We start from the raw sequence: 13,085 nt of genomic DNA on the forward strand, positions 1-13,085 counted from the left end.
CATCTTGCTCTCTCTGCTAGGAGCTGTTCTTTACAGTACCACAATTCACTCAGGGTGAGTGGACAGCTCCCAGCAGCACCAGCAGCTCTTATACAAATCATCTCTCCTCTCAGGCTCCTTGAGCTCCACTGCTTAAGCTTCCTCCATTTGACAGTGACAGGTACTCTACCCTGTCACAATGGCTAATAGCTCATTAGTCAATTAAATTGCGTGCACATCTTGGGAGCACACACAAATTTAGGCACCATATATAGAATTCAAGGGTTTGTTTTTTCAACAAAGGTTTACCAAAACGTGCAAGTGGGATACCTTAGCTAATGGATATCTTTAACAGGAAAGGGGGAATACCTCAACACATTGCCAATGAATAGCTAAAATTTGCATTGAAGAACCTTTCTTTTAGTAAGATAAGCAACCTTCAATTGCAAGAACACACTGTTAGGGTGGTTTTATAACAGGACACCAACTTAGGAATTATTTTATAGAGAAGCAGGTGCTTACTTGCCTTTATAAAATACTAGCATATGTGGTAGAGCAGTGGTTCCCAACCCTGTCCTGGAGGACCACCAGGCCAATCGGGTTTTCAGGATAGTCCTAATGAATATACATGGAGCATATATGCATGCCTGTCACTTCCATTATATGCAAATCTCTCTCTTGCATATTCATTAGGGCTAGCCTGAAAACCCGATTGGCTTGTTGGTCCTGCAGGACAGGGTTGGGAACCACTGTGGTAGAGAACACAGCTTGAATGTAGTCATGATTACTTATACCTGCTTGAGAACTGGTATAAATAAAGGTGCATATTTTATGCACGGATACACATAGATTAAGATATTTCATTATCTACGGGCTTGATTCTGTACAGGATTTACCTAGTGGAATTGACAGACCAGGTTATAATGTATGGAAAAAATTCTATTTTCAATTTCCCTTGCCAAAAGCAATTGAATCATCAGTTCAAAGGAATGTGTCTTTCATTTATCAGGCCCCTTTGATTTGGAATGATCTTCCTTTGTCAGTTAGATTGATTGGTCATTATACAGTTTTTAGAAAACTCATAAAAACATTTTTTTTATCTTGAACTTTGCTATTTTTCCTTGCCTAATATTCTTTATTGAACATCTATCATTCTATTGTGTTTAACTGGGATTGTTTCCAGTAATTGAAATATATTGTTATCTGCCATGAACTTGTGAGGGCTCTGCCGGAATATAATGTAATGTGATGAAATAATTGATGCTAATTGGCACTATTTAGAAGCTACATGCACAACTTTCTACGCATATTCTATCAGTGGCGTACCAAGGAGGGGCGGGGGGGGGAGAGGGCGGTCCGCCCCGGCTGCACGCTCCAAGGGGGTGCACAGTCGGCTGGATCCGGAACCTCCCGCGCTGCTTCAAACGGCACCTCAGCATGGCTGCCATACTTAGAGCAGAGTCAGCAGCCGCGCTGAAGTGAATGAAGGTCCCGCGATGACTGCACCGTCTACAACCTCTGTTCTGGAAGAAGAGGGGTGGGCCAGCAGCCGCAGTCATCGCGGGATCTTGCCGCAACTAACTGCATCTGCCGGCCCAGCCCCCTCCAACGTCACTTACCTCTTCCATCTGGAGCAGAAGCAGTCATCGCGAGACCTTTGGGATGGAGAAAGAAAAGAGCATAGTAGGGTGGTGAAAGAAGGTCAGGGTGGCATGGAAGGGTGTGGAGGGTGAGAAAGAGAGTCAGGGTGGTATGGAATCATGCTGAAGGGTGACAAAGGGGGGTCAGGGTGGTATGGAACATGCTGAAGGGTGACAAAGGGGGTCAGGGTGGTATGGAAGGGTGTTGGGGTGACAAAGGGGGGTCAGGGTGGTATGGAATCATGGTGAAGGGTGAGGGGATCAGGGTGGTATGGAAACATGGTGACGGGTGAGAAAGGGGGTCAGGGTGGTATGGAAGTGTGGAGGGAGAGAAAGGGGCAGATGCTGATGGAATTGCAGGGAAAGAGACATAAGGGGGAAAGATACTGCATGGAATTGGGTTGGAGGGAGAGAAAGGGGGCAGATGCTGATGGACGTGGGGGGAAGGGAGAGGAGAGAGTGAAATGCCAGACCATGTGGGTGTGGGAGAGGGAAGGGAAGAAAAGGAGAGGAGAGATGCCAGACCATTGGAGGAGGGAAGGGAGGAAGATGGATGTCAGACTAATGGGGTTGAAGGGAGAAATGGAAGGGGGATGCAAAAAGTTTCTAGAACAGGAATAGAAAGAGAGAAGATGCCATATAGAATGGGCAGAGAGAGGGCAGACAGTGGATGAAAGGAAGACAATGACAAAAAGATGAGGAAAGCAGAAACCAGAGAAGACAAGGTAGAAAAAAATTATTTTTATTTATTTTTTGCTTTAGGTGAGATGCATCGCTGTTTCTGTGATGTTGCATTGCATGCAGAGTCTAGCTTCTTGGTGCTTCAGTTTAACCTTTGTCTAAGTATTTTTATTCTATCTCCCCATTTATAAAACTGTAGAGAATTTTTTAGCATTGGCATGTGAGCTGTTACCACCGTGGCTAAAAACCACACTACAGTTTTGTAAAAGCGGGAGGAGTTAGTTTGTGATTACATACTAGGCGAAGGTGTTTTCTGTGTGTTCGAAAAGACGTGGTTTTCTGTTAGAATTGACTGTGTAGGATTGATCTGTACTAGTCTGGCTTGTTTAGTTTTACAATGGGTTTATTGATGTACTGCTCACTGCAGTATGTAAGATGCTGCCTTTTCCTAGATATTCATGTGTGACGTGTGGATTGTTACTAAAACTCATGTTTTTCATACTGATGGGGGTGGGGTGTCAAAAAATGATGGGCCCTGGGTATCACATATGCTAGGTACGCCACTGTATTCTATAAAGTGGTATACGTAAATTTCAGTAGGTAGATCAGGAGAGGAGCATGGGCGCATCATGGGAATTCCTACAAGTGAGGCGCACTGTTGCAGAATACGCCTGGTTTGCACACAACAAAGGCACATGTATTTACGCCTGGCTTTCATTGGTCTAAATGGGTATGCCTAAATGTTATTCATGCACATGAGCATTAAGCATGATTCTATAGACTGCGCATAACTTCTGAGGTATTTTATAGAATTGAACTGTGACTTCCTTTTCAGTACCAATTTTTTTAGGCATCATATATAGAATATGGCCTTATGTGTGTATATTCTAAGCTCACCCAAACTTTATCTCTAGTTGTTCATCAATATATTCTTGCAATGATTCAAAGGATTTTGTGGGTATAACAGACTGTAGCGAGCTCCCACTGCCTTCAGATGTACCATCGCATAGCTATGCTTTTAGCCAAATCAGGCACTATAAGTATCTCTTTGCCATGGCGTTGTACTGGAGAATTTGCCCAGGCAATTGATAAAATTTGCAATGCTTGAGGATAATCTGAGCAGCTAAACCACTATGGGATTCAAATATTACAAACTATCTACTGAGCAGGAGGAAGTTCTACGTGCTCTTTCCAATTCAAGTGACTTATCAAACAAAAGGTTCACTGACAATCATTTTTTCAAACATATAAGCATATCAGAACTCTTCACTCCTTCTTGAAATACATCTATTATGTCTATTTCACTCTAGTATTTCAATTTTGCAAGACATTTCCATTGATCTGTGACTTCCATGGTCTGCCTAACCTGCACCACCATTTTCTCCCAGTTGAAATAACCACAATGAGCTCCCCTACTACAAATTTTCTGGGGGGCTTTTCATAGTGCACTATCACAAGAACTTTCAACACTAGAAGGTCCTCTACTAGTGCCACTAGACCCATTTTCCCTGGCACCAGTTTCTCGGAAGTAGGTGGTGGGAGGTCCTTTATAGATATAGTGATACCTTGGAATTCGAACTTAATCTGTTCCAGAACCCCGTTTGAGTTCCAAATCATTCAATTTCCAAGACAATTTTTCCCATTTAAAATAATAGAAACTGGATTAATCCGTTCCTGGGTCCCACACTGGATTTTAAAGTAAAATATTAACAAATAATAATAATACAGTACAGTATTTTCCTCACTATACTACACAAAGGTGAAAATCACACGAGATGCTTTCACTACAGTTTCAGACAATGAACTGAACGACGTGTGTGTGGCCCGAGCGCTGGAGAAATGTATGCACAAACACACACGAACAATGTGCAGGGCGTTCAGATTCCAGGGCACAAACACACATGAACAGCGTGCAGGGTGTTCGGATTCCAAAGCAGAGTTCAGATTCTGGGGCAAAATTTGCTTGAATTTTTTGTTCAGATTCCAAGTTGTTCGAGTACTGGGGCGTTCGGATTCCAAGGTATCACTATATTTTTATTCCTGTTGCAACCACAAAACTTGCCTCTGGTAGCAGGCATGATACTGAATATCTATTTTTACTAGTCTCCAAAGAGAACATAAAAAGAGTGCAAAAAGTGTTGTTCTAGATCATTTGGCAAACATAAGAACATAAGAAGTTGCCTCCGCTGAGTCAGACCAGAGGTCCATCTCGCCCAGCGGTCCGCGGTCCGCTCCCGCGGCGGCCCATCAGGCCCACTGCCTCTAATCCTATTCCTATATCCCTATAACCTTACCTATAATAACTCCTCTGTCTATCCATGTCTATCGTCCCCAACACATTTCTATGTGTGTTTAGTAATTGATCTAGACTCTTTCTGGCTCCTTCTATAATCATGTATAACCCTGGTCTCAGTCGAAGCCAGGAGAAATAAGATTTATCTTGAATCTTGAGCATATCATTGGACCAAGGATCAAAGAGATTGAGGGCCTTCTGACCATCAACTATTGGTATGCCTTCATGGCCCACGCCAAGCTTTTGATGTTAAAGTTTTGCTTTGAGGAGGTAAATCTTGGTTTATCATCAAGAAAGGTCCAAAATTTATTCGTCCACATCCAGACCATACTGGACAACATTACAGTTTGTCATCATCAAAACTTTGTCCCAAGCACTTGCAGGAAATTTGGTGATGTTCAAAAATGAACATCATCTCTTTGCACTTGGGAGAGATCTTTAAGCTCTGGCCTCCTTCTTAAACATGATGAGAAAAATCAACGAGGCAAAATTGATTGGAGATATTTTCCACTTAATAGAGCCCAAACACAAAACCATTTTGTCCAGATGTCCTACTGGCAAATACTCTGGGCTCCTTTTACTATGCTGCGATAGCGTTTTTAGCACGCACAGAATTTGAGCTAACGGCAGCTCAATGGCATTAGCTTCTAGCACACACAGAAATTTAGCATGCGCTAAGCACATGCTAAAACCGTTATTGCAGCTTAGTAAAAGGAGCCCTATGTTATTATGGCCTGATTTTGCAGGACTGTTGGAAAAGAAAACAAAACAAATGCCTAAAAAGTAATGAGAGCAAAAACTGAGATTGTTTTCAGAAAAGTCAGAAAGGACAAAGGAAAAGAAGACGCTTGCTTCCATATTTCTGAAGTGATGCAGTACTAGGGAGAGAGATTGGAATGGCCTTGGCGGTTATAATCAATCTGCGGAATGTTCCAGGACTTGAGCAGGGAAAGACATTTTGCCCTGCCAGAGGACACAAAATGATTCTGTCCATTCAGGCCACCTACTTGTACACTCAGGAGTTAATTCTATATAGAATGCCTAAAGTTAGACACTGGAATGATGCACACTCAAGTTTAAATTCTATAAAAGCAATTGCACTTGTAATTACCATTGTATAGTAACAGAATAAATCTGCAGTTTATATACCCCGCTCTTCACTGCTGCTCGAGTGCCTGCCCCTTATGTACCTCTTGAAATGTTTGCTGGTGCGAACAGCATTTTCCACCTGCTTCTCGCACCGGACTTGGCTCCCTTCTGATGTCACATCCTGGTCCCACGCCCAGGAAGTGACATCATAAGGGAGCCGAGGTCAGTGTGAGCAGTCGATAAACATTTTAAGAGATACACCAGGCAGTTAGGTACATAAATGATAGTATTCTATTACCTGTACACAGTAGCGCTGGGTATGCCCCCAATCTTCCCATGCCCCTCTCAGGTCCACCCACCCCCCTTGCATGTAGGCATTTTGGATTTTGCACACACAGTTTATAGAATACCAACTTAGGACAGTTATGGTGTAACTGCTAATTAGTGCCAATTAACATTATTTATAGTCAATAATCCATAATATTGATTAGCAGCTAATTATTTAATCAAGTTACATGCACAACTGACACTTTTCTGTAACTTGTATGCTGACAAGGGAATTCTACATATGGCATTTAACTTTAGGCACTACTTCTGTGTTGAGTTTTCAGTGTGGAAAAGTATTCTAACGGATGCTAGGCACTTAAATGGGGCAGAAACAGCAGATCTGCTTGATAGCTGTATTATTGAATACCATCTACGTATATCCATGTGGAACTTCAAAGGGGATGTGATGGTGGGAAGGACATGATGGCATCCAGTCCGCCCATTCACAGCATCCACTATCTCTTCCTCTCCCTAAGAGATCCCACGTGCCTGTCCCACATTCTCATTGCACAGTATTATAGAATAATGCAGATGTGCATCCAGCTTGCGCGCCAGGATTTACACCTGGTTTCAGTTGGTATAACTCCTTGTGCCCAGACTTTACTGTGGATCCCAGTGGTACATACTATTCTATAAAGGCCACTGATCCCAAAATGCCTGATATAGACTAAGTTAAGTGCCAAATTTTGAATGCCATTTTCTGAATCCAGCCCTAACTGGCAAATTCTATATAGTCCACGATCGATGTGACCGGTCATTGTAGGCACCTAACTTAATTAATTAAAAGGCTTAATTAGTTCCAATAATTGGCACTTAACATCTCATACTTGACTTTATTTAGACTTAATTGAAAGGTGTGTAACTAAAAAAAAACATGACTCAATAAAAAGTAGTCCGAAGCGCCCAGATCGTGGGTGTGTTTTTGAGTTAGACGCCTCTCTGTGAATTAGGTGCTTAACTTAGGTGCAGGCATTTAGGTGAAGAAAACCCTGGCATAGACTGAGTGCACCTAGTTAGGTGGCACTAATCATGATTCTATACGCTTAGCGCCATATTGTCGGCACTGATTTTTCAGGCAGACTATATAGAATTGGGCCCTAAGGGGTTGATTCTATAAAAAGCACCTAAAGTTAGATGCCTAAATTAATTGGTAAAATACCCTTAACAGCCTCGAAGTGGTAGGTGCCCATCAGATATAATTTTCTTTTAATGATTTTAAATTACTTTTTAATGGTGCTTTTCAATTATCAGTGCCAATTTAGCCTAATTGAAAAATTAAGTAAGGTGCCTACATTGGCTAGGCACACTAATATAGGCATAACTTCAGGTGCTGCTTATAGAATAAGGGCCTTTGTGCCAGTGGGGCAATTATATTCAAGATAGCATCTGAGTGAGATGCAGAGGTAAAGGCTTGGAGATATTAACATGTCCTACTTTTGTATGGTCCTGAATTTCCTCCTTAAATGTTATGCCTAAGAACAAAAGAGAAGTTGCATGGAAACCGTCTATGGTTTGGGATCCTTCCAGGTACCTGCAATCTGGATTGGCCACTGTTGGGAGCAGGATACTGGGCTTGATGGACTTTGGTCTGATCTAGTATGCCAGTTCTTGCATTCTTATATTAGCAGCTCACCTGGAGGTGTTCATCCTGCTTCTCCAATATCTGTTGTATGTTCTCCAGTTCCCGTTCTAACTTCTGCAAATCTTCTTTCACAGTTCCAGTCAACCCACCTTCTGCCTGCAGTTGCTTAGCTTGAGCTATTTGATGCTGTATATCTTGCTTCTTTGCACTCAGCCTCTTTCTCTTTTGCTATAAATGGATATTGAAGACAATTTGTTTCTCAGTATAGTCTAGCATATTGAGAGTTATATCAATGCATATACTTTAGGAGAAGAGTGGGGAACTCCAGGTTTTAAGAGATGCATACCCATTGGGTTTACTGATTATGTAGGAGACGTCTCTGCATACAACTGAAACAGTATCCATGCACATCTTTCAGTGAATATGAACTAGGGATATCTTGTAAAACCCAAAGGTGTGCAGCCATTGAGAACTGATGCTAACTCACCAAGGTTTTAGCAGTAGAGTATATATTGTTATATTCTTGAATTGTTAATGTATTTAAGTCTTGAGTGGAGAACGAGAACATGAGCAAGCAAAACAAATTCTACACATTGAGAACGTTCATAGGGATGATATATATTGTGTGCATTTTTTTTACAAGACTTAAGCAATCCCAATCCCATAAGGTGACTAACATATTCTTGGTATTCAGTGGTGTGCTGTATCCTTCCCTGGTGGTCTCCCATTTAGAACCGGCCTATTTAGCTTCCAAGCTCTGATATGTCCAGGCTCTCTCAGAGCACCATTACTCACTTCTGCTTTTTACCAAGTAATTTCGCATACTTAGGTTTTTAATTTTTACGTATTTTATTCACAGATTATACATTTAGGAGTGTTGTTATCAATGTGGGCTACTGTTAAGATATGTTATTTTACCATTAACTTGTTTTCTTTTTATCACAGGTCCTATTTTATGCAATTAGATCTACTAATAACATCTTAACAGTTGCCCATAACTTCCCCCTTTAGGTATTTATTTTCCAGCTAATTGGATTTATTTAAGGGTAAAGAAAATTGGTTTTTACTGATATTTTCACAGCACAGGTACTATTGCTGGGTATCTTATATTGCTGAATCAGTTAGATATACAGTCAAACCTCGGTTTACGAGTAACGCGATTTGCGAGTGTTTTGCAAGATGAGCAAAACACTCTTGCAAATCGTGCTTTGCAAACCAAGTGTTGACTTGATTTGCGAGCCCCCACCCTCAACAACTGGCATCAAACCCCACCCCATCCGCGAGCCCCCACCACCGACAACCGGCATCGCCCGCCAAAACCCTTACCGCAATCTGACACTGGCATGCAGCACCAACCCACAGGACGTGCCGGTGCCGGAAGAGCTTGCCTTTTGCCGCTGATCTCTGCTGGGCTGGGCCTTGAGCATCTGCGCATGCTCAAGGCCTTCTGGCTCTCATTCTCTCCTAGATTCTAATGAGATTGTCAGAGAGAGTGAGAGCCAGAACGTTTTGAGAATGCGCAGATGCTCAACGCCCAGCCCAGCAGAGATCAGTGGCAAAAGGCAGGCTCTTCCAGCATTGGCACGTCCTGTGGGTTGGTGCTGCGTGCCGATGCCAGATCATGGTAAGGGTTTGGGTTTGGGTGGGCGATGCCAGTTCTCGGGGGTGGGGGCTCAGGATTGGGGGGGTGTTTCCGGTTCTCAGGGGTGGGGTGGAAGTGCGCCAGTGGCCTCAGGAGTGGGGGTCTTTTTGGGATGTGGAGGGTGGGGTGGAAGCGAGCAGTGCTGGTGGCCTCATTGGGGGGAGGGGTGATGTGGAACCAATCAAGTGAGTTTCCCTTACTTCCTATGGGGAAACTCGCTTTGATATATGAACACTTTGGTTTATGAGTATGCTTCTAGAACAAATTATGCTCGCACACCAAGGTTCCACTGTATTTGTATAGCCACAGAGTCATTGCCATAGAAAAATGCACAAACACAGAGTAGACAATCCAAGGTAGACAAGGGAATGGGGTAAGAGAATACTAGGGAAACAGGGTTTTGTTCTAGTATTTATCCAGTAAACACCTATTTTATGCAAATATTTATTTATTTATTGCATTGGAGATGTTATTGGTGTTTAATATTTAACACCTAAAAGTAAATATGACACTCACCCAATACCATTAAACAATGCTATAATTAAAGCATTTACCAAATTGTATATGTTGCTTCTCTGTCTCCCCCTGACATCTAATTTCATTGGAAGACATTCATAAACTGATACTCAACTATTTCATACGATGCAAATATCATTTGTGACATCATAGTTAAGGTGGATCAACCGAGATCCAACCAGTGAATGCAGAACTCTCTGTGATGAATCCATCAGAGCCAGGGAAATGAAGAACAGTTTCAAGAACTCCAAATCCACTACTCTAACTGTAAAATCTGCTTTGCTATTTAGCTGCCACTTTTTATTTTTTATGCTGGTAGTCGGCAGTTAAAAGAAATCTGGATAAACAGTATTGGCGTCTGGATAGATTGGTTGCATCCGGTGCCACTAACTGGATTTGACTTTTTTTTGTTAAAAATGATGGTATATAAAATAAAATAACTGTTTAACTGTAAAATAACTGGATAGCAATCAGATAACTTAGGTTCAGCCCCAAATAGTAGTAGAATGACTATACTGGCCTTTCAAGAAGTCATCGGTATGTGTGCATTTGTATGTGTGTATGTGTGTGTGTAGAATGGATAGGTACCTATAGGGAGAGGCAGTTACTAATCTAAACATCTTGGTGATAAAATTGGGTATTCCATTTCATCTTTATCTGCTGTCATTTTCATGTAATTGTCTGCTGTTATCTCTAATAAACAGCATATTGTATTAAGGCAAAAGCTGCTCCATTTACTTAGTAATCCTGTCTGGCTTTATTCAGCATAGGTTGAATTTCAAATTGTACAAATCCCTAGTGTGTGGTGCGTAATGTGTTAAGTATTTTGTTATGTATGAATAAGATATTACATCCATAAACCAGTGCTGCATGGGCCTCTTATAAATTGCCTTGAACCTGTACTGGATAAGTGTGATTTAAAAATCCTGATAAGATTAGATTAGATTAGATAATTGTGACATAATATACATCCATTGTTTGCATTTTAAGCGAATAATGGCCCAGATTCACTAATTATATGTGGAAATTCAATCGTGTAAGTCAGACTAAATGTAAGAACGCATTGAGGATACTGCTATGATAGCCTAGGACCATTCATACCACGTTAACACAGAACATTCATTAACATCACACCATCAATATAAGAAATAATAAAACAACGGAGAAAAATAAACCTCAAGTGTGAGAGACCGGGACTACACAAGTACCCGAGTCTATTCACATCATCACTGGTTTATGAAAAAACTCCGTGGGACAAAGGACTGAGAATCGTTTGGGACACTCCGTTTTTTCAGATGAGTGGTTGTTTGTTCTCATTCTTGTGCTCCAAATTTCCATGCCTCAACAAATTGCATACACCTGTTTAGCTGAGCTGTAGCCCTCGTGCTGTTTATGATTAGTTTGGGATTTGGTTCATGCCATGAATATGTCTTTATATATCACCCTGAAACACTTTTGAGAAAATTCTTTGAAAACTCTTAAGAAATCATTGAGTGTGAATGAAGAAGTATTGATTTAAATGTACACGGAGTTTTTTCATAAACCAGTGATGATGTGAATAGACTCGGGTACTTGTGTAGTCCCGGTCTCTCACACTTGAGGTTTATTTTTCTCCGTTGTTTTATTATTTCTTATATTGATGGTGTGATGTTAATGAATGTTCTGTGTTAACGTGGTATGAATGGTCCTAGGCTATCATAGCAGTATCCTCAATGCGTTCTTACATTTAGCCAGATTCACTAATGCCATGGATCGCATCCGATCCGTGAGCGATCCGATCTGTAGCCAGGGGGCTGATTCACGAATCGCCCTCATGCAAATGAGGGTAATCAGAATCATGCCACCAACCGACCGTCCGGATCGCTTTACAGCGATCCAGATACATGCACAGACCATCTGTAGATGGTCTGCACATGCGCTGGCCCTCCATGCCCAGCAGAGCAGGAAACCTGAAATATGTCGGAAAATTGAGGCGTTGAGAGCACAATCAATTGCAAATGAGAACAAACATTTTAAATCATTTTATAGCTGATTTTTTAATGAGACCTGATAAAGGAGATTTAAGCCTTTATTTTATTTTTTTCTTAAGCATTTTCGTTCCTCGTCTTTATGCTCTCTCTCCCATTAAAAAAAAATCTTACGAACAATTCTGTTTTTTTCTGCCTTTCTCCCCGGCTGTGGCTTGGATAGGTTTCATTCAAAACTTTTTTTTTTCCTTCGCAAGCCCGTGGTTTTAACCCATGGGTTAAAACCACGGGCTTGCACTACGGGAAGGGCAGGAGAGTCGGGGAAGAGAGCAGGAAATCGGGGCAGAGAGCAGAGAAACAGGGCAGAGAGCAGGGCAACAGAAGGCAGGGCAGTCAGAAGGACTTGAGCAACTGGCCCTCAACAATCGCTTATTTTTGGATCGGTCAGCCCAGTCTGTGTCTCTCATTTGAATGCCGTTCCCCCTCATTTGCATGCGTGGATCAGAGGATGATTGGGACAGAGGTTAGTGAAACGGGTTGGAGGGAAATCGGGTCACAAATGGGTCACTCAGTGGTTGGAACTTGATTGGTGGACTTAGTGAATCTAGCCCATAGTTATTTCCAGTCAAGTATAATCCCTCTCCTCCCCATTATCATAAAAATAAAGACTTTTGGACATTATCAACTTTCAGTTGTTAGTATTTTATTATGTGGGGGAGAATGGGGTACTAACCATTTCACATCAATTAAAACCATTTCAACTCAATTAAAACTGATCTGTTTAAGACTGCAACTGATCCTGTTATTATTCATTCTAGCGTACAAAGGCTAGGCAGTTGGAGGGGGGGGTGCTGGAGTGGTTGCAGGGCCACGGCCCACATGTGTGCAGTTGACAGCTCCGCCAGTCCCCGCCTCCGCCCCCTCTGACATCAACTTCCATGACACCATGTCCACACCATGCACCCCACTGCTGCCTGGAGGGGGGGGAGTGCTCCACCCCACTTAGCCAGCAAGCCGGATACATCACTGATTATTCGCACCTGGGTGTATCTGTTATAAGACTCTTTTTGGTTTATTACCCTCTTATTTGGTATCTTACCTGAAATTGTTCAACTCAAAAAAATGTACCAGAAATTCAGGTATGTTCATCTTCCCCATCCCAAGGGCCTGTCACTACAAGACTTTTTTGGACAGGACATTGGAATATCAGGCGGGAAAGATGAATTCCTGGATGAGCCCGTTGATTGCCCAAGCTTATTCTTATCTTACATTTAGGAATTTATTGAAAACTTACCTATTTGATAAACAAGATTGTTGATTCTTAATTATATATTTACGATGGTGTTTTATTAGGCTATGTATTTTAATT

The 13,085-nt window shown here is 41.8% G+C and overlaps 1 protein-coding gene across 1 annotated transcript in view; it reads right to left on the minus strand.

Annotated features, from left to right (window-relative positions):
• SYNE1 (spectrin repeat containing nuclear envelope protein 1) overlaps positions 1-13,085 on the minus strand; it is a 994,076-nt gene that overhangs the window by 667,082 nt on the left and 313,909 nt on the right. Inside the window, exon 28 of the mRNA XM_033936910.1 lies at positions 7,643-7,819. Within this exon, the coding sequence (XP_033792801.1) occupies positions 7,643-7,819 (177 nt within the window). The remainder of the gene's footprint in view (positions 1-7,642; positions 7,820-13,085) is intronic.

The sequence above is a fragment of the Geotrypetes seraphini genome, chromosome 3 (assembly GCF_902459505.1).
Source record: "Geotrypetes seraphini chromosome 3, aGeoSer1.1, whole genome shotgun sequence".
NCBI classification, from domain to species: Eukaryota; Metazoa; Chordata; class Amphibia; order Gymnophiona; family Dermophiidae; genus Geotrypetes; species Geotrypetes seraphini.